The sequence below is a fragment of the Somniosus microcephalus genome, chromosome 2 (assembly GCF_052327205.1).
Source record: "Somniosus microcephalus isolate GS21.2 chromosome 2, FLI_Smic_1.0, whole genome shotgun sequence".
NCBI lineage: Eukaryota > Metazoa > Chordata > Chondrichthyes > Squaliformes > Somniosidae > Somniosus > Somniosus microcephalus.
The window spans coordinates 337,591,124-337,619,025 of NC_140988.1; the positions used below are offsets into that span (position 1 = coordinate 337,591,124).

At 41.9% G+C, this 27,902-nt stretch overlaps 1 protein-coding gene and 1 long non-coding RNA gene across 12 annotated transcripts in view; one reads left to right on the forward strand and one right to left on the reverse strand.

Annotated features, from left to right (window-relative positions):
• Positions 1-592: 592 nt before the first annotated feature.
• Positions 593-27,902, forward strand: part of LOC147123630 (uncharacterized) — a 67,620-nt gene continuing 40,310 nt past the window's right edge. The window contains exons 1-2 of one of the 3 annotated variants that reach the window (XR_015074973.1): positions 593-729; positions 5,889-6,034. This is a non-coding gene — a long non-coding RNA (uncharacterized LOC147123630). The remainder of the gene's footprint in view (positions 730-5,888; positions 6,035-27,902) is intronic. The other 2 variants (XR_015074971.1, XR_015074970.1) reach the window with 2 other exon arrangements.
• Positions 16,828-27,902, reverse strand: part of LOC147123631 (histone-lysine N-methyltransferase NSD2-like) — a 101,873-nt gene continuing 90,798 nt past the window's right edge. For 5 of the 9 annotated variants that reach the window (XR_015074968.1, XR_015074966.1, XR_015074969.1 and 2 more), the window contains 2 exons: positions 19,812-26,114; positions 16,828-17,375 (listed from right to left, as the gene is read on the reverse strand). Coding sequence is in view for 1 of the 9 variants with exons in the window: in XM_085975413.1 (XP_085831539.1) it covers positions 25,828-26,114 (287 nt within the window). In the remaining 8 variants the exon portion in view is untranslated. Of the gene's footprint in view, positions 26,115-27,902 lie in introns of all 9 variants that reach the window. The other 4 variants (XR_015074964.1, XR_015074963.1, XR_015074962.1 and 1 more) reach the window with 4 other exon arrangements.

Sequence of the window (27,902 nt, forward strand, 5' to 3'; positions counted from 1 at the left end):
GGGCAATTAAGGAATGGGCAATAAATGCTGGCCTTGCCAGCAACGCCCACATCCCATAAATGAATACATTTTTTAAATGCTGTCTGAATAAACAAATCTCCATCTCGACTGAAATTTCTCAGTTTCACAGGACTGGGTAGATTTTTGCCCCAGGTGCGCATTTCGGGCTGCAGCTGGTAGAGGGCACCTGTCCGATAGTCCTGGCGGAGGCCTGTCCTATTTTGACGTATGGGCATAATTACCAATTGTTCGACAGGCTGCAGGTGGGAAAACGAGGGCCAGGGGTCAGCCTGCCACTCCCTCAGTGCTGCATGGAATGGAACCCACAACCTTCGGACTTGGGGCCAATGGGCTACTGACCAAGCCAAGCTGACTTTCTTGCAAAGGCAAAATGAGCCTGTGTCTCAGCTTGTCTCTGGACATTATTTTGGTTTCAGTATTGTAGGCTTTAGTTCAAAATTTTTTTAAATGACCTTATTTATTGAACATTTTAGTGTTTGCTTTATTTAGTTTGCAGTAGAGTATGTTTTTTTTTTGGATTTTGCTAAGACTACAACTCCCAGCATACCTAGCATTGTCTGTAATTTGCTGGGGCAAATTGCTCTAACTTCCTCTTCCTATGATAGCTGGCCTTGACTTCTGGGATGCTCTGCATTCGGGATCACTGAGGTATTTGTTTTTGAAGACATTCCTGGAAGTGAGGTTCATCACCAAGCTTTCAGTGAACAGGTAATCATTTTTTTCTTATCTCTCACTCTAATCCAAACAATAGACATTGTTCCCCCTTCTCCTTTCCTTTGTGTTTCTTCCCAGAAATTAATAGCACATTTTGTGGCCTGCCTTTCCTTGTGGCAGATCTGAAGCCCTCTGAACTTGATAAATGACTGTGATTTAATCGGAATGACCGTAAGTTAAAATGACTGATTTTGCTGAGTGCCAAATCATGGACAATTTATTTAAATTAAAACGTGTGAAAGATAATGGATAGATTTTGCATGGTTAATCTGGAAAAAAAACAAATGGAGACAGATTTTGCTTGGAATAGGAATTGAATGGCCGTGACTTGGCAAATTTGAATTTATCCCTGCATCAGCATTTTTTCCCCTGGAACTTGGGAGCATAGCTCAGCTGTCTTATTAATTACATTGTATGTTCAATGAAATATGAAGTTTATTTATGCTTATTTAGTTTGGATTATGCATTTTATGACAATCAGGTATTGTAATTCACCACATTCCCCTCTACCCTCCACCCCACCCTTCGCTTTCTGAAGGTGCTGACTAATGTTTGAATACAATTCCATGGGTGCTGCACACTTGTATCTTGCAGGGAGCCAGTTGTAGGGTCACAGTGCAATCGTGGTTGAGATTAGCTAACTCGGCACAGACTGCAGATCAAACCAGGGATTTTCTAGTCTGTTGGACTGAGTAGCACTCTGGACGATGCATCTTATTCCAGGAGCACACTCTTTTAAAGCAGTCTCTTTTAAATGGGAACATAGCAACAGGAGTAGGCCATTCAGCCCCTCAAACTTGTTCTGCCATTCAGTTAGATCATGGCTGATCTGTATCTTAACTCCATTTACCCACTTTGGTTACGTAACCCTTAGGATGTTTGTTAGGGAAAGATATTATCAATCTCAGCTTTGAAATTCTCAATTGCCTGTGCCTCAACAGCATTTTGGGGGAGAGTTGTCCAGATTTCCACTACCCTTTGTGAAGTGCTTTCTGATAACCTTAAAATTAGAGCTAGGCTGTTCAGGATATGTCCCCTTATTCTGGACCCCCCCCCCCCACCCACTAGTGGAAATGGTTTCTCTCTATGTACCCTATCAACTCTTTTAATCATCTTAAACACCTTAATTAGATCACTCCTTAAGGGAGTACAAGTCTAGTCTATGCAACCTGTCCTCATATAATTTAACCATTTTAGCCCTGGTATCATTCTGGTGAATCTGCACTGCATCCCTCTCCAAGGGCAATATATCCTTCCTGAGGTACCATGCCCAGAACTGAGTGTAGTAAATGGGGTCTAACTGGAACTTTATATAACTGTAACATAACTTCCAGCCCCCTTCAGATAAAGGCGAACATTCCATTAGCGTTTTAAAAAAAAAAAAAAAAAAAAAAAATTGTGATTTCTGTATTTGGACCCCTAAATCTCTGCTCTTCCATAGTTCTCAGCTTCTGAGAACATACTCTGATCTGTCTTTCTTGGGTCCAAAGTGGATGACCTCACACTTCCCCACATTAAACTCCATCTGCCACAGTTTTGCCCACTCACATAATTTAACAATGCCCCATTGCAACTTTCTGCTCCCATCTACACTATTGACTGTACCATCTAACTTGGTGGTGTTAGTAAACTTGGATATATGGATCTCTATTCCTTCTACTAAGTCATTTATAAATATAGTGAAAAGCTGAGGTCCCAGTACAGATTTCTGGGGGACACCACTAGTCACATCCTGCCAATTGGAGTATATACCCATTATCCCTACTCTGTCTCCTACCTCCTAACCAATTCCCTACCCATGTCCATAGGTTACCTCCAATTCTATGTGCACTCATTTTTGTTAAGTCTCTTATGTGGAACCTTACTGAATGCCTGCTGGAAGTCCATATACACTCCCTTATCTACCACGTTTATTGGACATGACTTGCCCATTACAAATCTATGCTGGCTCTCTCTGATCAACTTCTATAAGTGCTCTGTCCCTACTACAGGAAACTTTGTGCTATCCGGCACCGACGGGACCGTTCCCTCAAAACTGCCGGATACACCAGCGTTAATGTTGAAGCATACGGAGCTTTTCATCTCTGTATCTGACAACAAACACTGTTGCTTAGCAACAGCTTCTAAACAGTTGGCCTGTACCTTGGAAGCGTCTCTCTGAAGCTGTTGCTAAGCTACAGAGACTTTGCAGAGCCTGACTGTTGGGGGAAAAAACAAAACAAAACGGCTCCTGATTTTTGCCGGTGGCTCGAGCTTGCCGGACATTTAGCCTCCGGATAAAACACAGTTTCCTGTAATAAGAGATTCTAGTAACTTCCCCACAATAGACATTAGACTAATAGGCCTAAAATTTCTTGGTTTATTTCTCTTGCCCTTCTTAAATAGTAGAGTAACATTGGAAATTTTCCAATCCAAGGTGGCAATTCCTGAATCAAGAGTGTTTTGGAGAACCATGACTAGAGCAACTACAATTTCCTCGCCTACTTTTAATACCTTGGGGTGGCTCCTGCAGATTTGTCTAGCTGTAGTCTCATTATTTTCTACATTACCATTTTTTTGTACTTGTATTAAATCTAAGAAGTCCCCCCCCCCCCCCCCTCGATTTATTTTTACTTTTCCTCTTATCTCTGGTACTTTCCCTCATCCCCTATAATTGAAGACCGATACAATGTAAGTATTTAGTAAGTCTGCCATTTCCTGATTTTTTTTTTTCAATTACAGTATTCACCTGCATTTGTCTTTAAGGGGCCCACATTACTCTTAGCCACCCTCTTTTACTTAATATACTTGTAAAAAACCTTTGTGTTGGACTTTATATCCCTCACGTTTTTTCTCGTATTCCTCTTTTGCAGCTCTTACTACTTCCTTTCTGTTCTTTATATCTGTCCCAGTCCTGGGAGATCCCTACTGTTCTTTGCATTCATATAAGCCCTTTTTTAGTTTTATACTGTCCCTCACTGACCAAGGTTGTTTAATTACACAATTGGAGCTTTTGCTCTTTAGGGATATGTATAGGTCTTGTATTCGACCAAACACCTCCCACTGTTCATCTGTTAATAGTTCTGCCGAGTCTATTATGGTCAGTTTCTGCCTCACCCAAATTTAAAACCTTTAGTTCATGACTTTCCCTTCTCCCCCTCAGACCTAATATCGAATTCAATCAAATGATTTTGATTTAACATTGAGGAAAGGTGGCAAGTTCTGCCTGATCAGCGACCTTTTGGGAAGATGCGTTGTGCTGACTTCTGGTGGTTAGTTCGAGTGTAGGAGGTTTAATCTGTGGTCTGTTGGGAATGGAGGAATGCAGTTATATGGTTGTGCTGCATCCATTTGATCTGTGGTAAATTAATAGGGTATGAGGCCTTGTGCTGGTGACTCTGTCAGCTTTCCCACCCAACCTCTTTTATACCACGTGTAAATTCACTGATTAGAAACGTTTTACTCCAAATGAAATATGGCCTAATCCATGCCCCTTAATGTAGATGAACCTGTCTATACCCTAGTGCCACTTGTATACCACAGCTTTTAAATTTATACTACAAATTTATAACGTCTGAATTTAAAGTATTACCAAAGCTGAACTCAATGTCTGAATTTACCCAAATGTTCATTCTTACTGTGTAGCCCACTTGAGCTTTCCTCCTTTTTGGAAAACAGCGAGGGCCTGAAACCTCAGACGGTGCTATCAGACTGCCAGAAATCAGGCAGGTGGGACAGAGCTGTGCAAATCTAGCCCAGAATGCCTCAGACTAGTTGGGTGGGGGTGGGAAATAATTGGAGGAGAGGCAGAGATCTGGTGCAGCAGCAGAATATAAAATACACTGGCGCTTAAAGGGGCAATGACAGAACTGGAGGAAGCGGGCAACCTAGGTGAGAAGGACAGCAGCAGGGGCCAAAAGAGCAAGCAATCTCTAAATTTCTGCGCTGTCAGGCTGCCTAGCTTATTTCTGATCACCCACATTCACAAACCATGTACAGGGGCGTCTCAAGGACTCCATTTGCCAATCCCCCCCATGGCCTCGTTCTACCCTATCTCTAATCTCCTCCAGCCCTACAACCCTCCGAGATCTCTGTGCTCCTCCAATTCTAGCCTGTTGCGCATCTCCGATTTTCATTGCTCCACCATTGGTGGCCGTGCCTTTAGCTGCTTAGGCCCTAAGCTCTGGAATTCCCTCCCTAAATCTCTCTGCCTCTCGATCCTCCTCTTGGAACAAGCTTTTGGTCACCTGTCCTAATATCTCATGTGGCTCAGTGTCATGTTTTGTTTGATAATGCTCCTGTGAAGCACCTGGAGACATTTTACTATGTTAAAGGCGCTATTTTAAATATAAGTTGGTGTTATGAACTCGACCACTTCCAGGTATGACGAGTCACGCAGGCAACTTATTCCTCTTCTACAGGCTAAGATTGTCCTCTTGCGAGTCTGGTGGGCATGGTGGAGTTTTGGGGACAGAAGGTTTTGCCCTCATTATCACATCGTTGTCATACATGGACTGCTTTAGAGGAGGTTGCATCATCTACCAGCACCCAATTCTACTGGAATTTAGTGTGTATTTTAGAACGGGTTGAACTCTTGCATATCCAACCAAAATCCAACTCACACTCTCTCTCTCTCTCTTTCTCCCCCCCCCCCCCCCCCCCCAGCCCCCAAAATGCTGGAACTATGCCACTTTTGCCCCCCAAAATTGAGGAATTTCAGGCTGAGTTTTGCATTTTCTTTTGTGACTTTTTGGGCTGATTAAGGTGGGAGTGAAACATTTTTGCACCTGGTGTCAGCGGTGCACCAGCAGATTGGGTAATACACGGAAAGTAAAGCTCGTGTCCCAATCCAGCACTGTCTCTCACGGGAAGCACCACTCCTATTATCTGAATTTTTCTGTGTCCTCATGCTGGCCAGCCTTAGGACCTCTGAATGGCAGAGTTTTCATGAGTAGTTATTGTTATGGGAAATCCCCTGCCCTAAAACGAGACATTGTCCCATTGACTTGGATTTTTTGGGCTTGCATCGCAGAGTTGTAAGGACAGTGTGTTGCAGCTCTCCCTCTTTATTGTGCATTTTTCTGGTTGAAAAGTTGTTAATATCTGTATGCATTGAAGCTTGGGCCTTTTTCTGAGCTGAATCATTTTACTGTATTTTGCTTTTCTGCTGCCAGCTATATGGAAAAGAGAAGAAATTACAAAAACTGGATCAGACTCAAAATATAACTGGTGTAATTATGGAATGACTGCCATTTTAAAGCAGGAGTGAAGCTGGATGGTGTGCTGGAGCTGTGAAGTAAGACCAGCATTCACACTAAAAGTAATTTCTATTTTAGCTTGTTGCACTGTTCTCTTGGATTAATCTTGTTTTTCTGCAACCTGATCATGCCAGTTTTAATGAAAGATTATACCACAACATTAATCTGTCTTTCTCTTTCAGATGCTGATTGATCTGTTGTGTTCCCTCTATTTTCTGTTTTTAGTTATTATCTTGGTTCATTTGATGTCCTTACTGCTAACATCGGAAAGAAGAACGTAATGCTGGAATAATGTGCGAATATAAACAGGGAATAATGATATTAAGGAACAATCATCAGTCTACAGCTACTGTGGCATGGCCTCCAAGATGGCTGCCAGCACACCTTCAATTTATCATGGGATTAAGATAGCCTTGAAACCATTGTCACCAATGTATATAATCACACTCTATTTTTAATTTATTTTTCTTTGAAAATTATTGCTTATCTATAGGTCTGGCCTTGCTTTCGCACCTCTCAGCCAGGGAGATGTTGAGACATAGAGAACAAGAAGATTCCATGTTTAATCCCTGGTCCAGGCTGAGTTAGCCAATCTCTGCTGCCGTAGCATTAGGGGGCTACAATTGGGCTTTGTGCCATGTTTTGGGTGGGGGAGGGGGGGAATTATTAACCAGTTACTGCTGCAGAATGTGCACGTGGATGGTGGAATGGCCCTGTGGTCAAATAATTTGTTGGTAATTCACTTTCCAGGCTTGGTGTTAGCTTGGCTTAGTTGGCTGCACATTTGCCAGAGTTAGAAGGCTACAGGCCCTGCAAAGAAGAGCAGGGAGTTCCTTCTGGTGTTCTGGTCAATATTCCTCTCCACCACCACCACCACCAAAAACAGACAAACTGGTCATTCAGCACATTGTAATTCATTCTATCTGAAATGCTTTGGGAAGTCTTGAGAAATTTGATATTTGGGCAAGGCAGTGGCTGATGATGCTCATGGAACTATAGCCGAAGTATGAGATTTTATTGTTTTTTTTAATTAAATGTACTATTTCTCATTTTTCTCTCCTGCATATGCCTTTAATTTTAAAAAATGAGCAACATAATTAGGCTTCCTCTTCCCCCACAGCTGGAGGGAAACTGGGCAGGTGAGTCACTGGGCCGTTACTGCTTACTTCGCAACAGCTGGCTTGATAATAACATTAAAGATGTCTCGGACTAGGTTGTATGGCTGTGTTTGTGGTAGGGAGTGGTCTCAAAAGAAGAGGATAGCAACTGGGAAAAAAACTTTTACAAATAGCTTTGCTTTTCATCATTTCTATTCTTCAGAAGACATTTGCTGCTGGTATGGAATAACTTTGTTACATGCAGTGGTTGGCTGAGGACGAAGCCTTGATGTTAGTTATCACCAGCTTTGATACGAGTCAGGCAGACAGCTGTGGAAACCTGGGGTTGGATATAGCTGCTTTCTGCTCTGGTGCGAACAGGTGTGAATAATTCTCCATAAATGGAAACTGCAGAGAAGGGCTATGAGAACTAAAAAATACTCATTAATGTGGGACTGAATAATTTTACAAACAATTGTACGACACTAAATGTATGAACCTGGCATTGAGCAAAAACAAAAGTCGTGGAAAAACAGAAGTAGAATGTGAATGCCGTACTTGAGCAAAGTTTCTCCAAGATCCTGGTGGGAAACACAAGTAAAACATGATCCAAACATCCAGGAGAGGACAAAGTGGATAGGTTATCTACCTTGGTAGAATTGACAGAACAGGCTGGAGGGGCTGAATGTCCTCCTCCTGTTCCTATGTTCTTCATATTATAGTGGAATGGTAAGAATTGTCATGGGTGGTCTCGCTCTTTCAAAAAAAAAGTGTTGGCTTTCCACTTTGAGATATTAACTCAGTCATAAATTACACAACCAATTTCAGTTTTTCTTTTTAAGAAAATATATATAACTGAATACACCATGCTAACCGTTTCAGTCTGTTGGGTGGGAACTTGGATAGGATATCACTGAAATGGAGATCTTACTGAAGTAATCTTTAGCTATTAACTACCACATACTTCAGATTTGAATTCAGAATGGTAGACCTACCCTTAAGCGAATACCAAAGCTCGAGGATCTCTAATCTAGTGAGAAACGGTACAGGATAAAATCAGAAACGTTTAGTCAAAACTAATTAAATGCCTACACCAGAAATGCAAACCTATCTCTTCAGATATTGTGCATTGAGGATTTACTATTTTTGTTTCAAAGTTCCAGCTCTTGCTGTATTTATCTGACAAAAGTTATGGGGTAGCTTTAAATAGATTCATAGAATCCTAGAAACTTACAGCACAGAAGGAGGCCATTCAGCCAATCATGCCTCTTTGAAAGAGCAGTTGTGCTTAGTCCTACACCAAGTTATTGTCGGTAACCTTGTAAGTTCCTCATCCTCAAACACCTGTCCAACTCCCTTTTTTAAATTATTTATGGAATCAGCTTCCACCACCTTTGCAGATAGAGCGTTCCAGATCCCAAAAACTCAGTGGAAAAAATTCTCATCTCATCTCCCCTCTAGACCTTTTGCCAATGATTTTAAATCTATGATCTCTGTTTATTGACCCACTTGCCAAAGGGAATAGTTTTTCTCTCTCAACTTCATAACCTCTATTAGGTCACCTCTTAACCTTCTCTGTTCCAAGAACAGTCCTACCAACCTCTCCTCATAACTGAAGTCCCTCATCCCTTATCCTAGTTAACCTCCTCTGTACCCTTTCTAAGGCCTTTACATCTTTCCTGAAGTGTGGTGCCCAGAACTGTCCACAATACTTTAGCTGAGGCCTAACCAGTGATTTATAAAGTTCTAGCGTGATCTCTTTGCTTTTATATTCTATGCCTCTATTTATAAACCCAAGTAACCCATATGCTTTTTTAACCACCTTATCAACTTGCCCTGCCACCTTTAAGGATTTGTGTATATAGACACCAAGGTCTCTCTGCTCATCTACACTTTTCAAAATCGTGCCATTTATAGTATACTGTCTTTCCATATTAGTCCTTCCAAAGTGCATCACTTTACACTTCTCTGCATTGAACTCCACCCTGAAGTCTACAACTATCCTCAGCATTATCTACTACGCTTCCAAGTTTTGTGTCATCTTCAAACTTTATAATGCTGCTTCCTACACCCGAATCTAGGTCGTTTATAAAAATTGCAGTGTGTAATGGACCCAAAACTGACCCTTGGACCACCACTAGAAATCACCTCCCAGTCTGAAAAACATCCACCCACCACCACCCTGTGCATCCTGTCATTGAGCCAATTCTGTTTCTATACCACCACTTTCCCCTTAATTTCGATGGTGTTCCATCTTCTTAACAAGCCGTTCCAAATTAAGGTTTATTTATCCCTGATAATGGTTTCCAATAACTTCTTCACCACCAATGTTAGGCTGACTGGTCTGTAGTTTCCTGGTTTAACCCGCTCCCTTTCTTGGAACAGTGGTATAACATTAGCAACCCTCCGGTCCTCTGGCACTACTCCTGTATCCAATGAGGATTGAAAGATTGTGACCAATGCCTCTGCTATTGCCTTTTCTTCTTTCAGGATGTATTTCATCCAGACCAGGTGACTTACCAACTTTCAGTAATGCTAATCTTTTTAGTACGTCCTCTCTTACTATCCTGTCCATAACTTCCTTCTCTATTAGTGCAACCTTCACATCATCCACTTCCTTTGTGAAGACAGTTGCAAATCATTTAATACTTTAGCCATGTCCTCTGCCTCTACATGAGGATTTACTATTGGGTCCTTAATAGGTGCAACTTTTTCCCTAGCTAACCTCTTCAACTTTATGTTTAATAAAATGTTTTGGGGTTCAATTTAATGCCTGCTAATCTTTTCTCATAACCACTTCTTGCTGGCCGTATTAACTTTCAATTCCCTCCTGTACTTTCCATAAACTTCCTGATAATTAACTGAATCTTGCTCCTGATACTTGTCACAAGTCAAGCCAAATTTGTGTGTTTATTTTATTCCCTTTGTCATCCATGGTGCATTAGCTTTGGATGCTTTACCTTTTCCCTTCAAAGGAATATGCCCAGTTTGTACATGAACTCTCTCTTCCCCGAATGCCTTCCATTGCTCAGTTACCGCTTTACCCTGCAATCACCTTTTCCAATCTACCTGCACTAGGACCTTTCTTAAGTGACTGAAATTAGCTCTTCCCCAGTTGAGAATTTTTACCTTCAATATTTTCTGGTCTCTTTCCATAATTACTCTAAACCAAATTCTGTTGTGGTCACTGTTAGCTGGATGATCTACTGTAGCACACTCCACTTGCCCTACTTAGCTTCTCCGAACCAGATCCAACACTGTTTCCTTCCTTGTTGGATTGGAGACATGTTAAATTGAGAAAGTTCTCCTGTACATATCTGAAATTCCTCTCCTTCCCTACCCTTAGTATTGTTTTTTTTACCAGTCTATATTAGGATAAATTAAGTCTAATATTACTATATTTTTGTTACACACCTTTGAAATTTGCTCATCTATCTCCTGTTTGGAGCTCTATATATTTAAAAAAAACCTCCCAGCAGCATAACGGCTCCCCCTCTGTTCCTTAACTCAAGCCAAATAGATTCAGTCCTAGAACCATCTAGTATATCCTTTCTATTTGTGTCAGCTGTGGCTCAGTTGGGCGCACACTCGCCTCTGCGTCAGAAGGTTGTGGGTTCAAGTCCCACTCCAGGGACTTGAGCAGAAACAAATCTAGGCTGACACTCCAGTGCAGTGCTGAGGGAGTGCTGCACTGTCAAAGGTGCAGTCTTTCGGATGAGACGTTAAACTGAGGTCCCGTCTGCCCCCTCAGGTGGACGTAAAAGATCCCATGGCACTATTTTCGAAGAAGAGCAGGGGAGTTATCCCCAGTGTCCTGACCAATATTTATCCCTCAACCAACATAACAAAAACAGATTATCTGGTTATTATCACATTGTTATTTGTGGGACCTTGCTGTGCGCAAATTGGCTGCTGCGTTTCCTACATTACAACAGTGACTCCACTTCAAAAGTACCTCATTGGCTGTGAAGCGCTAGTCTTTCTTTCTATTTAGAACTAACATCATCCTTAATCAATACTGCCATGCCCCCTCCTCTTATCATTCCTGAATACTTGGTAACCAGGAATATTAACCCATTCAGAGCCTTGTTTGAGCCATGTCTCTGTTAATGCAACCACATCATAATGCCATGTGGCAACTTGTGCCTGCAGCTCACCAACCTTATTAGTTACACTATGGACAACGATGTACAATTTAATACTTCCTTCGTCACTTGCTATTTTCCTCAATCTGGTCCCTGCAGTTTTTGGGATATTTCTAATTTTACTGCTGCTTATGATCTCTGATCTCACTGCTGCTCCTTTCTGCTATTTTCTGGTACCCCCCCCCCGCCAAATTAGTTTAAACCTTCCCCAACAGAACTAGTTAACCTCTCCAAGAACCTTGGTCCCGGCTCTGTTCAGGTGCAACCAGTCTAGATGCCCCTTCCCCCAGAACCGGTCCCAATGCCCCATTGTCTGAAACCCTCCCTCCTGCACCACTTCTCCAGCCACGCATTTACCTGCACTACGTTCCTGTTTCTATATTCACTAGCATGTAGCACTGGGAATAGGCCTGAAATTACCACCTTTTTGAGGTCCTGTTTTTTAATCTTTTCCCTAGCTCCTGAAACTCTGCCTGAAGGACCTCAACACTTTCTCTAACCTATGGAACCGGTTCTGGGGGAGGTGGGACCAGTACAAACCAGACGGTTTGCACCTGGGCAGGACCGGGACCGATGTCCGAGGGGGAGTGTTTGCTAGTGTTCTGGGGGTGGGTTTAAACTGAAATGGTAGGGGGTTGGGAACCTGAGATGGGAGTCAGAAGAAAGGGAAACAAGGATAGAAGCAAAAGACAGGAAGGAGAAAAACAAAGGTGGCAGTCAGAGAAATCAAGGGTTTAAATCAAACATGGCCACAGTAAATAATAATTCTAAAAGGTGTAAGAGTGTTAAAAAAACAAGCCTGAAGGCCTTGTGTCTTAATGCAAGGAGCATTCGTAATAATGTGGATGAATTAGCTGTGCAAATAGAGGTAAACGGATATGATATGATTGGGATTACGGAAACATGGCTCCAGGGTGACCAAGGCTGGGAACTCAACATCCAGGGGTATTCAATAGTCAGGAAAGATAGGCGAAAAGGAGGTGGGGTAGCATTGCTGGTTAAAGAGTGGATTAACACAATTGAAAGGAAGGATATTAGCTCTGATTATGTGGAATCTGTATGGGTAGAACTGAGAAATACCAAGGGGCAGAAAACAGTGGCAGTGACAGACCTCCAAACAGTAATGCAGAGGTTGGGGATGGGATTAAACGGGAAATTAGAGACGCGTGCAATAAGGGCACAGCAGTTATCATGGGTGACTTTAATCTACATATAGATTGGGCTAACCAAATTAGTAACAATACTGTGGAGGAGGAATTCCTGGAGTGTATACGGGATGGTTTCTTGGACCAATATGTCGAGGAAGCAACTAGAGATCAGGCCATCTTAGACTGGGTATTATGTAATGAGAAAGGATTAATTAGCAATCTTGTGCGAGGCCCCTTGGGTCGGAGCGATCATAATACGATAGAATTCTTCATTAAGACGGAGAGTGAAGTAGTTGACTCAGACTAGGGTCCTGAATTTAAATAAAGGAAACTACGATGGTATGAGGCGCGAGTTGGGTAGGATTGATTGGGGAATGTTACTCAAAGGGTTGACGGTTGATAGGCAATGGCAAACATTCAAAGCCGCATGGATGAACTACAGAATTTGTTCATCCCGGTTTGGCATAAAAATAAAACAAAAAAGGTGACTCAACCGTGGCCAACAAGGGAAATTAGGGATAGCATAAGATCCAAGGAGAGGACATATAAATTGGCCAGAAAAAGCAGTAAACCGGAGGATTGGGAGCAGTTTAGGATTCAGCAAAGGAGGACAAAGGGATTAATTAAGAGGGGGAAAATAGAGTATGAGAGTAAGCTTGCAGGGAACAAAAACTGACTGTAAAAGCTTTTATAGATATGTGAAGAGAAAAAGATTGGTGAAGTCAAGCGTAGGTCCGATGCAGTCAGAATCAGGGGTATTTATAATGGGGAACAAAGAAATGGCTAACCAATTAAATATATACTTTGGTTCTGTCTTCACAAAGGAGGACACAAATAACCTCCCAGAGATGTTGGGAACATAGGGTCTAATGAGAGGGAGGAACTGAAAGAAATCAGTATTTGTAGGGAAATGGTGTTAGGGAAATTGACGGGATTGAAGGCCGATAAATCCGCAGGACCTGATAATCTACATCCTAGGGTACTTAAGGAAGTGGCCCTAGAAATAGTAGATGAAATCCTGGTCATCTTCCAAAATTCGGTAGACTCTGGAACAGTTCCCATGGAATGGAGGGTAGCTAATGTTACCCCACTATTCAAAAAAGGTGGTAGAGAGAAAATGGGGAATTATAGACCGGTAAGCCTGACATCGGTAGTGGGGAAAATGCTAGAGTCCATTATAAAAGATGTAATAGCAGAGCACTTGGAAAACAGTGACAGGATCGGACAAAGTCAACATGGATTTACAAAAGGTAAATCGTGCTTGACTAATCTACTGGAATTTTTTGAGGATGTAACTGGTAGAATAGATAAGGGAGAACCAGTGGATGTGGTGTATTTGGACTTTCAGAAGGCTTTCGATAAGGTCCCGCATAAGAGATTGGCGTGCAAAGTTAAAGCACATGGGATTGGGGGCAAGGTACTAACTTGGATAGAGAACTGGTTGGCAGACAGGAAGCAAAGAGTTAGAATAAACGGGTCTTTTTCCGAGTGGCAGGCAGTGACTAGTGGGGTACCGCAGGGATCAGTCCTTGGACCCCAGCTATTCACTATATATTAATGATCTAGACAAGTGAACTAGATGTAATATCTCCAAGTTTGCAGACGACACAAAGCTGGGTGGGCGTGTGTGCTGTGAGGAGGATTCCGAGAAACTCCAGTATGATTTGGACAGGTTCGGTGATTGGGCAGATGCAGTATAATGTGGATAAATGTGAGGTTATCCACTTTGGTGGCAAAAACAGGAAGGCAGATTATTATCTGAACGGCACTAGATTGGGAGAAGGGGAAGTGCAATGAGACCTGGGTGTCCTTGTGCACTAGTCGCTGAGTAAGCATGCAGGTGCAGCAGGCGGTTAAGAAGGCAAATGGTATGTTGGCCTTCGTAGCGAGAGGGTTCGAGTACAGGAGCAAGGATGTCTTGCTCCAGTTGTACAGGGCCTTGATGAGACCACACCTTGAGTATTGTGTGCAGTTTTGGTCACCTTATCGGAGGATGTTCTTGCCATGGAGGGAGTGCAGCGAAGATTCACCAGACTGATACCTGGGATGGCAGGAATGACATATGAGGAGAGACTGGACTTATACTCGAGGGAGTTTAGAAGAATGAGAGGGGATCTTATTGAAACGTATAAAATTCTAACAGGACTAGATGCAGGATGTTCCCGATGGCCGGGGAGTCCAGAACCAGGGGTCACAGTCTAAGGATAAGGGGTAAGCCATTTAGGACAGAGATGAGGAGGAATTTCTTCATCCAGAGAGTGGTGAACGTGTGGAATTCTCTACCACAGAAGGCAGTAGAGACCAATTCATTAAATATATTCAAGAAGGAGTTGGATATATATTTCTTAAGGCTAAAGGGATATGGGGAGAAAGCAGGGACAGGGTACTGAATTTGGATGATCAGCCATGATATCATTGAATGGCGGAGCAGGCTCGAGGGGCCAAATGGCCCACTCCTGCTCCTATCTTCTATGTTTCTATGTCATTAGTTACAACATGGACCACAACTTCTAGCTGTTCCTCTTCCCCTCGCAGAATGTTCTGCACCCGCTCGGTGATATCCTTTACCCTGGCAACACCTGTCTATGCCCCTATTGAACCCCCTGTTTACTGCATTTCTGCTCCCCCCCCCCCCCCCCCCGTGTGCAGTCAAATCTTCCACAGTGCCAGGGGTTTGATTCTTGCTGCATTCCTCCTTGTCGTCTTCACCCTCCCCGGTATTCAAAATTTAAAAACGGTTAGCGAGTGCCATTGGCATAGGGGATTCTGCACTACCTGTGTCTTCCTCCATCCTGTCTGGTGGTCACCCACTCCCTTACTGCTGCACCTTTTGTGGCAGTGGGGTGACCACCTCCTGGAACGTATGGTCCAGGAAACTCAGACCCCTGAATGCATTGCAGTGACACCAGACACTCCTCGCTTCCTGCACACATGATTATCCAGGATGCATGAAGTGTCCTGGAGTTCCCAGGTAGAACAGGATGCATATGCAATATCTCTCGCGCTCTCTCTCTCTCTCAGGCGAGTTCTCGGGTGTCTGATGAGTCCAATGTGGGACCTACAGTCTCTGTCACAGGTGGGGCAGACGGTGGTTGAAGGGGTGGGTGGGTGGTGTGCTTGGGTTGACATGGGCTCCTTCCGCTGTTTGAGCTTGGCTTCCGCTTGCTCCCAGTGAAGAGACCCGAGGTGTTTGGCACCTTCCCAGATGCCTCTCCTCCACTTCGAGCGGTCTTGGGCCATGGATTCCCAGGTGTCTGAGGGGATAGTGTACTTTTTCAAGGAGGCTTTGAGGGTGTCCTTGAAGCATTTCCTCTGCCCACCTGGGGCTCTCCTGCCGTGTCGGAGCTCCAAGTAGAGTGCTTGTTTTGGGAGTCTCGTATTGGTTATGCGGATGATGTGGCCCATCCATCAGAGCTGATCGAGTGTGGTCAAAGCTTTGATGCTGGTCTGAGCAAGAACACAGACGATGGATTTGCAGAGGCAGCGTTGGTGGTACCTCTCTAGTGCTTTGAGGTGCCTGTCTCTGAAGCATACAGAAGGGTGGGAATCACTACTGCGCTGTAGACCATGAGCTTAGTGCCGGGTTTGAGGTCCTGGTCATCAAACACACTCTTCCTCAGGCAACACTGGTACATTGAAGGCAGTGTTGGACTTAGTCATCGACGTCTGCCCTTGTTGACAGTAGGTTCCCGAGGTATGGAAAGTGGTCCACGCTGTTCAAGGCCTCGTCGTGGATTTTGATAATTGGGCCGGGGAGAGGTTGTTGAGGACCTTTGTCTTACGAATGTTTAATGTAAGGCCTATGCTCTCGTACACTTCGGTGAAGGTGTTGACGATGGTTTGGAGTTCGACCTCCAAGTGTGTGCAGACGTAAGCGTTGTCTGCGTACTGTAACTCAATGACACAAGATGGGACGACCTTGGATCTGGGCTGGAGTCAACAGAGGTTGAACAGTTTCCTGTTTGTTCTGTAGATTAAGCTCCCCACTGGAATGGAGCTACTGAGAGTGAGATGGAGCATTGCAGCAAGGAAGATCGAGAAGCGCGTTGGTGCAATGACACAGCCTTGCTTGACCCCGGTCCGTACGTGAATTGGATCTGTGGTGGATCCGTTGGTCAGGAACACTGCTTGCATGTCTTCGTGAAGCAGGTGGAGGATGGTGACAAACTTTTGAGAGCAGCCAAATTTGAGGGAAACTCCTCTGTAATTACCACAATCGGACTAGTCACCTTTCTTGAAGATGCATGCGCATGCATTGGGACTCTGCTGGCCTGTCATGGTAGTCAATCCTATGATCTCTAAATCAGAGACCCTGACCACTAAAACAGTAAACTGAACTCTCAAAATCGAAGACACTGAGAAACTGACCTACAAAACTCAGAGACTGACCTCAAAGGTTACTAAAAAAGTTAACTATTGATATCTACGAATTGAAAACACAATGGAAATTACCATCAAGTGAATCAACAGTGAAAAAACAATTTAATGAAACAAACTAACGCTTGCCTGTTACCCACTCCCTCCACAACTGTGACATCACTTTGAAATTCTCTTGTGTCCTGCGTTCAGCTCGTGCTCTGCCTTGCCCTCAGGTTCGCTCTCACTGACTCCCACTTTTATCTGCTGGCCTCTCTCACTGTTCCCCCTCAGGCTCGCTCGCTCTCTCCAGCTCTCACCCGCCGGTCCTCCCACTTTTATCAGTTGTTTCCCCTCAGGTTCGCTCGCTCTGTTCTCAGTTGTTGAAGAATTAACTTTATAAAGCAGGGCACAGGAAACTAGTAATTAACTGGTTCAAAGTGTTCTATCCCTGCTCAAAGCAGTTAGCTGTGACAACTTGCATTTATATAGCACCTTGAACATACCAAGGTGCTTCACAAGAGTTTTGATCCATCTATCACCCCTATTCCCTTGGTGCATTTCTAATAACTCTAAATCCCATTTCTTGACCAGAACCTGTAGAGTTCCTCCTTGAAGTTCATTAAAGTTTTTTGTTCCTCCACCCATGCCAGCAATCTGTTAAAGAAAAGAAAGAATTTAGAACATCTGACTGCTTTACTTCCAATGAAATACTTTAAGTGTGGTAACATAACAAAACTCGTTACCGTGGATCAAACCCCCTTTGCACCCTTTTACTCCAACATCCTTGGAGTGCTTTACTGCTCTGCTTTATTCTTTGCTGTTTCCTCGTGATCCTTGTTTGAAACCGTTGTTTCTTAAAATTCCTCAGCCTATCTTTATAGATCTCCCTCTCCTGAACATTAAATATTTTTGTATGCTTTCTCTTTCTTCCTAATGCCATTCACAACTTTGTTAGTAAGTCAAAACTGGTCTTATTCTTTTTATTCTGTTCCTATTTTGGGGATAAATTTCATTCGCTTCTTAAAACTATCCCTTTGAAACTATTCCACTTGGCTTCCAGTATTTTTTCCCATACCCTTAAAGTAAGTTCATTTAAAACATAGCTTTTTAATTGGCTTCCTTTTATTTTCTACCCTCATCCCAAATATTCCCTTCCTGCTACTTTGCTTATTGTTCCTTCATGTTGTTAGAACTGAAACTAAATCCAATATTGCATTATCCCTTGTGAAATCCTCACTATCTGCATTATGATGTAAACTGTAACATGCACAAAAAAACCAATGAGAATTCTACTGTGGTCTGGACAAGCAGTTTGTCTTGATAGAGAAACCACATCAGAGTGTGTCTAAGTAAAGAATGCGTTATTAAGACTAGTGGTTAACATAAGATGTAGGAGCAGGAGTTGGTCATTTGACCCCTCGAGCCTGCTCTGTCATTCAATAAGATCATGGCTGATCTGATCTTGTCCTCAACTCCACTTCCCTGCCAGCTCCCCATAACCCTCGATTCCCTTACCTTTTTGAAAAATCTGTCTATCTCCACCTTAAATATATTCAATGACCCAGCTCCACAGCTCTCTGGGGAAGAGAATTCCAAAGATTCACGACCCTCAGAGAAGAAATTCCTTCTCATTTCCGATTTAAAAGGGTTCTGCTGTTAGTGTGACAAAGATGGTGAGTAACTTTATTTTAGAAAGGTAAATGTTTTCTTGTAATAACTCTTAGGTTTTCATAGCCCATGGAGGCTGGTCTGCCGCCATAGACGGGAAGATGGTGCAAACTCTGCTGCGGGTTATGGTAGCACAGTAGTTATGTTACTAGACTAGTAATCTAGAAACCTGGACTAAATGAGCCAGAGACGTGAATTCAAATCCCACCATGGCAGCTGGGGTAATTTAAATTCAGTTAAATAAATCTGGAATAAAAAGCTAATGTCAGTAATTGTCGTATAAACTCATCTGGTTCACTAACGTCCTTTTAGGAAAGGAAATCTGTTGTCCTTACCTGGTCTGGCCTATATGTGGCTCCAGCCCCACACCAATGTGGTTGACTCTTAACTGCCACAAAACAGTCTAACAGTAGTGTGGGAGCACCTTCACCACAGTCTGCAGTGATTCAAGGCGGCGGCTCATCACCACCTCCTCAAAGGCAGTTAGGGATGGGCACGGACACCCACATCTCGAACAAATTAAAAAAAAAAACAAACAGGCTGTTCTAGAAGAAAGGTACATTCCTAGGCACTAGTCAGTCCTAATAGCAACCAGTAATGGTTTTCCTGGTGGTTGGATATTGGCCCGGACTTTGTGGTCAGCAGTGGAGGAATGGTGCTTGCCTTTGACCTCAAAAGCTGCCCACAAAGTTTAACAAGCTCTACAGTGCAGATTCTTTGTTCCAATGTCAGTTTGTATTTGGCGCCTTCTATAGGGCATCCAGGAACTGGGCAGACAGCAGGCAGGCTGATCAATCAGTTTGAAGAATTCTCAGATGGCAAAACAGGAAGTGAAAAGCAGGGAATATAAATCACATTTAAATCATTGTACAGAAAGCGAAATAACAGATGGGATTACAGGAGAAACTTTAAAAAAATCTGCAACTTTTAAATTTCCTTGAGGGAATGAAACTCCACAATTGTAAAGTTAATTTTTCAGGGCCAGAGAGCTTGTTCAGCAATAATTATGACTTAGTATGCCATTTAAAAACTCAGTTACTCCTGATTGAACAAGGCTTAATTCTTTCATCAGTCTTTACAGCGAGAATAATGGGCAATTAGTTTACGTTGACACCAAATCAATGATTTCTATGTTGATTCCATCTGCAAAAACTGCAACAGCACCCTGTGGAGAAGCAGGGTGTCCAACAACAAATTCCAGATTTCCGTGTTTAACTGCACATGTGCGGATGCCAGAAGTTGCAGTTAGTTTTACCCAGTAATAACGGCAAGCGCTGACTGCCTTGCTGTTATTAGTACTGCAAATTCCAGGCCAATACCTTTGCAGCGCCTAGCAGAATGAAGAAATTTGTAAAAAGAACAGTTCAACTCCTTCAAAAACTTAAACTACTTACAAGTGTTACAATCCAGCAGCAACCTTACCTGTGGTTATAGGTAGACTATAGCCCATAACCCATGATCAGATGGGTTCAAATCTATTATCTGCAAACTTTCTCCCTTGTATTGAAGGTAGAGGGTGCTGGATTAGGCCACATTTAACCCTATACCTGGAACAAAAAAAGGTCAGTGCATCAACCAAGTAGGATTGGTTGCATAGTTGAAGCCACCAATCAAGTGAAGTTAAATGTGCAGCCTAAAACTTCACAACTTTTTTTCCTCCAGGGAGGACATAAGAATGCCAATCTTTTAAATTCACAAGAATGAAGTTGTTTCACATGCAGGTGAAAGGAGGCAGTGCACTGGAGCAAAGGACATCATGGGTGATTCCTGAACAAAACAAGTACTATTCTGACTTTTAAAAGTCTTGTGTATGCAAATATAGAGGTGCTCAGTTGGAAAATACTGGCGTGCCCAGTACAGCCTGGAAGTACACAGGCTAAACTCATCCCTCACTGTATGGTTCACTGACCTTGAGAGCTAGAATCACCCCAGCATGCAAGTAATAATGAACATCAATAATGTAATTACCTAGACAGGCAATATATTCCAAATAAATCTGACTTTGCTACCATCTTCCTATGTGCACAAGTCAGAGTTCCTTCTTGCAAGTTTGTGTTTCCTTCCCCTTTTTTTGATCTGTGTCATGTGCAGTCCTCAGGCAAATGAACAACTTTGTCCCAGGCGTCTGTCAATGCCTAATCAAGAGGTCTGTAGTCCCTTACTCCTTTCCTCTGGGAAGAATAAAGTTTATAATAAATAAGGGGTTGCTAGCTATTTCAATGGACTATATATAATTTTCACTCACACACATTACCTAAATCTATCGCATAAGGAAAATAAATAACCGAATGTTTGAACTTTTAAGTTAATTTTCACCTGCTTGCTGAAATTACTCAAGCACAAACCACAGAACACTACTTACATTGGTCAACTGTGAGTGAATGTATTAAATAATGGCATTCTAGTTGAGGTAATATTCGCTACTGGACAAATATGGTGTAAGTAAGAGGGGAATGGGAATATCTCTCTGGGGAGTCACTTTCCCATCTCAGTTAGATACTTGCCAATTATCAATGTCTTCTGTCAAGTCAATTTACAACCCAAAACCATCCCACAAATGTAACGGTGTCAAATCAGTTATCTTCAGTGTACAACTCAGCTGCCAATCTTTTAACTTTCTCAAAAAATTCCAGCAGAAATAAATCACAATCTATATTAGAAATGTATTTCAAGTAGAGTGGATCTTCTCAAAACTTTTTAACTGCATCAATGGTGGAAGTTAACTGCTGCATGTACTAACAGTACAACCTCCACCCTCCTGTTGAAAATTGAAAGAAAAAAGTTACTAGGCTGTTGCAATGGCCAGTGTTAGATTGCTAAAAGCCTGGACACAGCTCATTTGCAAGAGACGCTGCCTATGATAAATTATAGAATCGTACAGCAAAGGAGGTCATTTGGCCCAATGTGCCTGTGCCGGTTCTTTGAAAGAGCTATCCAATTAGTCCCACTCCTATGCTCTTTCCCCGTAGCCCTGCAATTTCCCCCCTTCAAGTATTTATCCAATTCCCTTTTAAAAGTTACCAGTGAATTTGCTTCCACCATGCTTTCATGCAGTACGTTCCAGATTATAACAACTCGCTGCATAAAAGGAATTCTCATCTCCACTGGTTCTTTTGCCAGTTATCTTAAATCTATGACATCTGGTTACCGATCTTATTGCTAGTGGAAACTGCTTCTCCGATTTACAAAATTAAAACCCCATATACATTTGAACACCTATTTAAATCTCCGCTTAACCTTCTCTGCTCCAAGAACAATCCCAGCTTCTCTAATCTCTACCTAACTGATGTCCCTCATCCATAGTACCATTCTGGTAAATCTCCTCTGCACCCTCTCCAAGGCCTTGACATCCTTCCTAAAGTGTGGTACCCAGAATTGGACACAATACTCCACCTGAGGCCTAACCAGTGTTTTATAAAAGGTTTAGCATAACTTCCTTGCTTTTGTACTTTATGCCTCTATAAAGCCAAGGATCCCATATGCTTTTTTAAATTTTTTTTAAAAACAGCCCTCTCACCTTGTCTTGCCCCACTGAAAGATTTGTGTGCATAGATGCCCAGGTTTCTCTCTTCCTCCAAACCCATTAGTTTATATTGCCTTTTCTCATTCTTCCTTCCAAAATGCATCACTTCACACTTCTCTATTAAATTTTGTCTGCCACGTGTCTGCCCATTTCACCAGTCTCGTCATCCTTAAATCTGTTACTATCTTCCTGTTTACTATATTTCTTAGCTTCATGTCATCTGCAACTTTGAAATTATGCCCTGTATACCCAAGTCCAGGTCATTAATATATATTGAAGAGCAGTGGTCCTAACACTGACCTCTGGGGGATACCAAATCACACCTTTATGGTTGAGTTTGTTCTCAGCCACAAAAGTAAACTTCTACATTTAAATGATGGGTTACAATTCTAGGTAAGCAAGTCTTTTAATACAAAACTTCAAAAAATAAAATCTTGTTGAGGTGCACAGTGGAAAAAAAGGCATACAGCAGCTTCAGTATGTAATGTCCCATCAATAAGACTATGAACTCAAGACACTTTTAATTGTTGCCTGGTTGTTGCTTAGATTTAAACATGTACAAACCAGTTGGAGAAATTATACTATATATTCAAGCTTATCTAAATCAACTGAAGTTCAAAATTCTCATTAGTATCAATTTTGCAAAATAGTCCAATTTTAACAGTTTCAACAGAGCTACGGTCAAATGTGTTATAAAGGGGGTGAAATTGGTCTCAAGTCAGTAATGCAAACTGCGTTATGAATCGGCAGTCCATGTTACATAGCGGCCGATTCGCTATGAGCACATTTTTCACTACCGGCAAAGACCAATTTCACCCGTAAAACTTTTTGCGGTGGAAATTTGTCTGGGCCCATTTTCAGGCCCAGAATCGGCACTGCACAAGCAGCACAGACCCCAAACTGGGACTCCTGCTCCTGCCTCCACAGGGAAATTTTCCTGAAGAACTGACCTTTAGTTAGCAGCTGCATAAGAATCCTAAGCAGGGAAAGCCCAACGCCTGCCCTGCTCATCACTGCCCAATTTGAGAGAGATGATCTAAAACAGATGTTAGCCCCTCATTTACATATGTAGGGGGCCTAACACCTGTTTTAGGTGTCCATCATAGATACCTGATATGGTTCCCAAAATTGGGCCTCGTTGTGCCCGTTTTACGCCCGTAAAATACTTAGGCTCATGATTTCCCTATGCATTTACCCTCTTATAAGAACCCAAGACTTTTTCTAGTCAAAGTGAAGCAACTGCAACACAACTGCTTATAGAATGAACTCAACAGTCAGAAGCCATTTTTAACACCCGAGCAAAAATCTTTCCTCAACAAAACCATATTGGTAGTTATTTAGTGCATCACCGTGATTCACATTGGCCCACATTTTCCACTATGAATAGACAGAAATTTAGTTATGTTTTTCACGTCAATCCCACATTTACTCTTAACTAGGTGCTAAATATTGGATATGACACTTTGCATAGCCAATAGTAATCAATGCGTACCTGACAGGAAGTACACCCCTGTAGTCAGGCTTAGGCTTGCTCTATCAACATATGTCTCTAGTTTTGTAAAATCAGGCAGCCTGGCCAAGAAGTGTGGGCAAGTGGGTTTGAACAGCTGAAGCTGGCTTTTGAATATAAAAACCTTAAGACTGTTGAGTCCAATATTGTACAACAGGAGCTACTGGGATACTTTTATTCCTAAACTAATGAGTTCCCTGCAAACTTACTGCCATCAATTCACTTACAACTGGAGTCAAAAATTTGAAGTACTCTTCTCATGCATCTTATTCATTCTGCCCTCATCCGGTATCTTCAGAATCCAAAACTATTTTCAGGTTGCTGCTTTATACCTTTAGGGGTAAAATCTAAACACTATTCCATTGAGCTGACTACATACATGCAGCACTTAACTCAGTCTTCCACAATTCTCCAATTACTTACTATTAGTCTGTTTGCACTGCAAGTATAAACATATGTTTCAAGTGCACAATTATTTTATGTACTTAAAGTAACTGTAAGTAATCAGACTATTACAAGTATACAAAATAGTTAACATGAGCTACCTCTCAACCATCCAGGAATGAGGAGCACCATCCTGAATATTTCCGCAGGGATGGAAAATGAAACTCATCAGGTTGTCGGCTGAAAAGTGCACGATGGAATTGAATTCAAAAGCCAGTTATTATTTGTGAATACTTTTGTGTTGGGACTGGCTTGTTGCTTTAAAAAAAAGACACGCTGAACACGCTAGCAGTCACAGTGGGGAAAAAAAACTATTTTGCAGAGTTAGGTCCATAGCAATAAAAAGTAATGTTCATCTAAATAGGTGGCAGAAGGACTGTTCAACCTTTGAATGTTGTACTCCATTCTTGTTGGTGTAGTGGCACAGTATGTGAATCTTCTCCCTGACAGTGTAGGCAGACATCTACAACTTAACGGACACTGTAGAAGGGAAAGGTTATGTTCCTTAATAACCCAACACATTTGTGTGAACCAGCAGTAGTGAATCTTCAGTTCTGGCTTTGCAAATTTACATTTTGTGCTCGGTGAATCTGAATTGCAAGTGACCCAAACTTCATCCCGCAAACTGAAATAAAAATTGCACAAAACAGCACACACTGACCTACAAGCAATGATACAACATGACAGAAAAAGGGAAATAGTGTATTGAGTCAGGGAGATGAAAACTCATACTAGCATCATCATTCAGCGATGGAACATATTCAGTTTTAGTTTCACAACAACCCCATGAATTTCATTTGTCATCCCTAAAGGAATTCGCAAGGTGGCAGCCACAGCTGCCAAATGAAGACACAGGTAACGTTGTAGGCAATATTCAATAACAAAATATGATTAAAAAAAATATCTGCCAACATACCACTGTTTGTTGACATGTGGTATAAATAAAAAATATCACTAAATCGGAAAGCTCTCCTGCTGTGGAATGGGCTACTCTTGGACCCCTGCTACAGCTACAGGAGAAGTATAATATATGGTGTAAAAAAAGTTAAAACTAGAGGCTGAACTCTGCAAGCAGTGCTTTGAGCAAAGCAGAGTTAAATGATACATTTCTCAGATCTATAAACAGTTGGCTATTTTTCTCGTGATGTTGCAAAGACAAAAGTTTAAAAGCTACAGGAACCTCCAAAGGATGAACACAAAACAAAATTAGAGGAAACACATGAACACTAATCTAAAACATTTCAATTAAGGTGAACATGGTTCACAGTTTGGTACATATCTGACTAAACAGAACTTGTATTTGCTGTTATTACAGTGGATTTAAATAAAACTTGTCTGACCAGAATTTTTCCAGTAAAAGACCCAAAATTGCTGCATTTACTGGCTACAGTAATACAGTTTCAATCCCTGCGGTCACGCATTTAAACAGTTCAAACAGCCCTGAAGTGAAGGTATTTTAAAACGCTGAACATGAGTGATTATCTATGCACTGCAATAAAGACCAGCAGGGTTACAAAAGGTACTGAACTATTAATGTAAACTACACTAACGCATACAAACACAATGAAGAGCAACTAATAGTGTCATTTCTTTCAGTATCATATTTCTAACACTTTTAATGACTGATAAATGCTATTAATTTCTAGTTTCAATCCCAATTTGTATTTTGGTCTTTTAAATCTACCTCCTATTTTCAATGTTTCATAGGAGGGACAGTTTCATCATAGATTCCCAGTGTTAATGTAATGCTCTGTAGTTTTGCTGTCCTGGTTACTGTGAGTTATGTAGCCACAGTCTTGAGTTATCAGTGCAGATGCAGTTAAGAACTGCTGGAGATGGCTCAGTGGAATCAAGAATGCCTTTTCCTGCAAACAGTTCTTGTGTGATAAATTGTAAGGAGCGTTTGTGATAGTATGCATCAATCAACATCAATTCCCAATAGTGTCCACAGTTCAAGTAATTCACTGTGCTTTTTCAACTGGCATAGGATTGCTGGTTTTGGGGTTCTTGGACTCGGACTTCACTGTCTCGTTCAGAGAAGGATTGGTCTCCGGGTTTTTGCATCGTTCCAGAGGTTCCGCCATGTTGCAGTGGTCATGTTCGCAGCAGCAAGCACGCCCATCTAGTGTGGACCTGAACATTGTTCCTTCCTCATGATCCTTGCAAAAAGAGTTGGGGCAGAATTGGCAAAAAACAATGGAGGGTTTCCCACAGACATCACAATGGTGCCATGGGCACTCCCACTTTCCTGAAACAATGGCAAAACATGAATTAGTGGTGGTGCACTGGTTACTAGCAATAGAATAAGTTACTTGATAAAAGTGTATTTCTATTTTTTGTTTAAATAACTCAAGTACACTTGGGTATCCATTCTGTTCTAGAGATCATTTCAAAACAAAATCAGATACAACAGAAGTAAAGCATTGCTGCTGATGCAAAACTGAGAAATACTTTCAGTACTTCAACAGACAAGAGGCAATAATCTTAAAGGATGCAAACAGGCTTGAATTGGAGGAGGAGCACTGAATGATTACATCCTCCAAGTATTAACAAGGGAAGGCATAAGCAACATACCCTCCCCAAACAAACAGATTTAACAGGGCAAAATTAATGATTGTGATATAAATAAGATGCAAGCCCTAAAGGCTAAAAGAGCTATAAAGCAGTACATTCCCCTGGTATTCACCCAGGAATGTTAAAGGAGACTGTGGAGGAGATTCGCGAGGCCAGCACAATTATTCAGGAGTCTCTGGACACTGGAGTGGTACCAGTAGACTGGAAACTAGCCAATGTGGTGCCCGTATTTAAAAAAAAGGATAATAAACAAGACTCAGGCAACTACAAACACCTCAGTACTGTATTACTTCAACTGTGTGTAAAATAATGGAATTGATCAGGTGTAAACTTGAAGACTATCTGTATAATAACTCAGTAGACAGCAGTTAACGTGGATTCAGAAAGGGAAGATCCTGCCCGACCAACCCCTTGAATTCTGAGAGCGTGACATCCCAAGTGGACTGTGGCAAGTCTTACAACATTGCAACTAGACTTTCAGAAGGCATGTGACAAAGTTCCACATGAAAAGCCAAGCGCAAAGTGGTGGATATTCAGGTAATTTCTTGGCTACGGATAAGAAATTGGCCGAAGTGTAGAAAACAACAGGTAATTGTTCAAGGAATTATGTCGGGAGGGCGGGGATGCAAAAAGTGCTGAGTGGGGTGTCCCAAAGCATTGGTCTTGGGACCATTACTGTTTCTGATTTACATCAATAACTTGGAATCAGAAACCACATACAAACTGGTTAAATTTGTAGTTGATACTAAACTAGGAGGGGCAGTAGAATTGGAGGAAGCAGCTCAGAAATTACAGAATGAGCTGGACAAATAGGTGTGCGGGCAGAACAATGGCAGGTGAAATTTAATAAATGTGAAATTACTGCACATGAAAAGGAAAAATGGGAAACACATGTATTCCATGAATAATGTTGAACTAGCAGAGGATGAAGTTCAAAGAGACCTAGGAATCTGGGTAGACTCGGTGCTCAACATGTCCAAACAACACAGAGCAGCAATGAACAAATTCAATAGAACATTGAACTATATAGCCACAACAGTAGAATATAAGGCAGAGGAAGTCATTGTCAAACAATTTAGGGATCTGATAAGTCCACGACTTGAATAATGTGTCCAGTTCTTGTTACCGAGTCACAAGCAAAAATATTAATGTGATGGAGGCAATGTGGAGAAGAACCACAAGACTGATCCCTAGTGTTAGAGATTCGAGTTATGAGGAAAGACTAGAGACGCTTTTTAGCTTTGTAAGAAGGCATCAGAGAGGTGATCATATACAGGTATCTAAGACAGTAAATGATGTGAAAAGGCCAATCTAGAGAATTACTTTAAATTTAATCACGAGTAGAACAAGAGGGCACAGATTGAAATGAGGAAAAGGCAATTAAGACCGATACCAGAAAGTTCTTCACACAAAAAGAGTGATTAATACAAAGAGAGAGAGAGAGAGAGAGCGCAATGAAGAG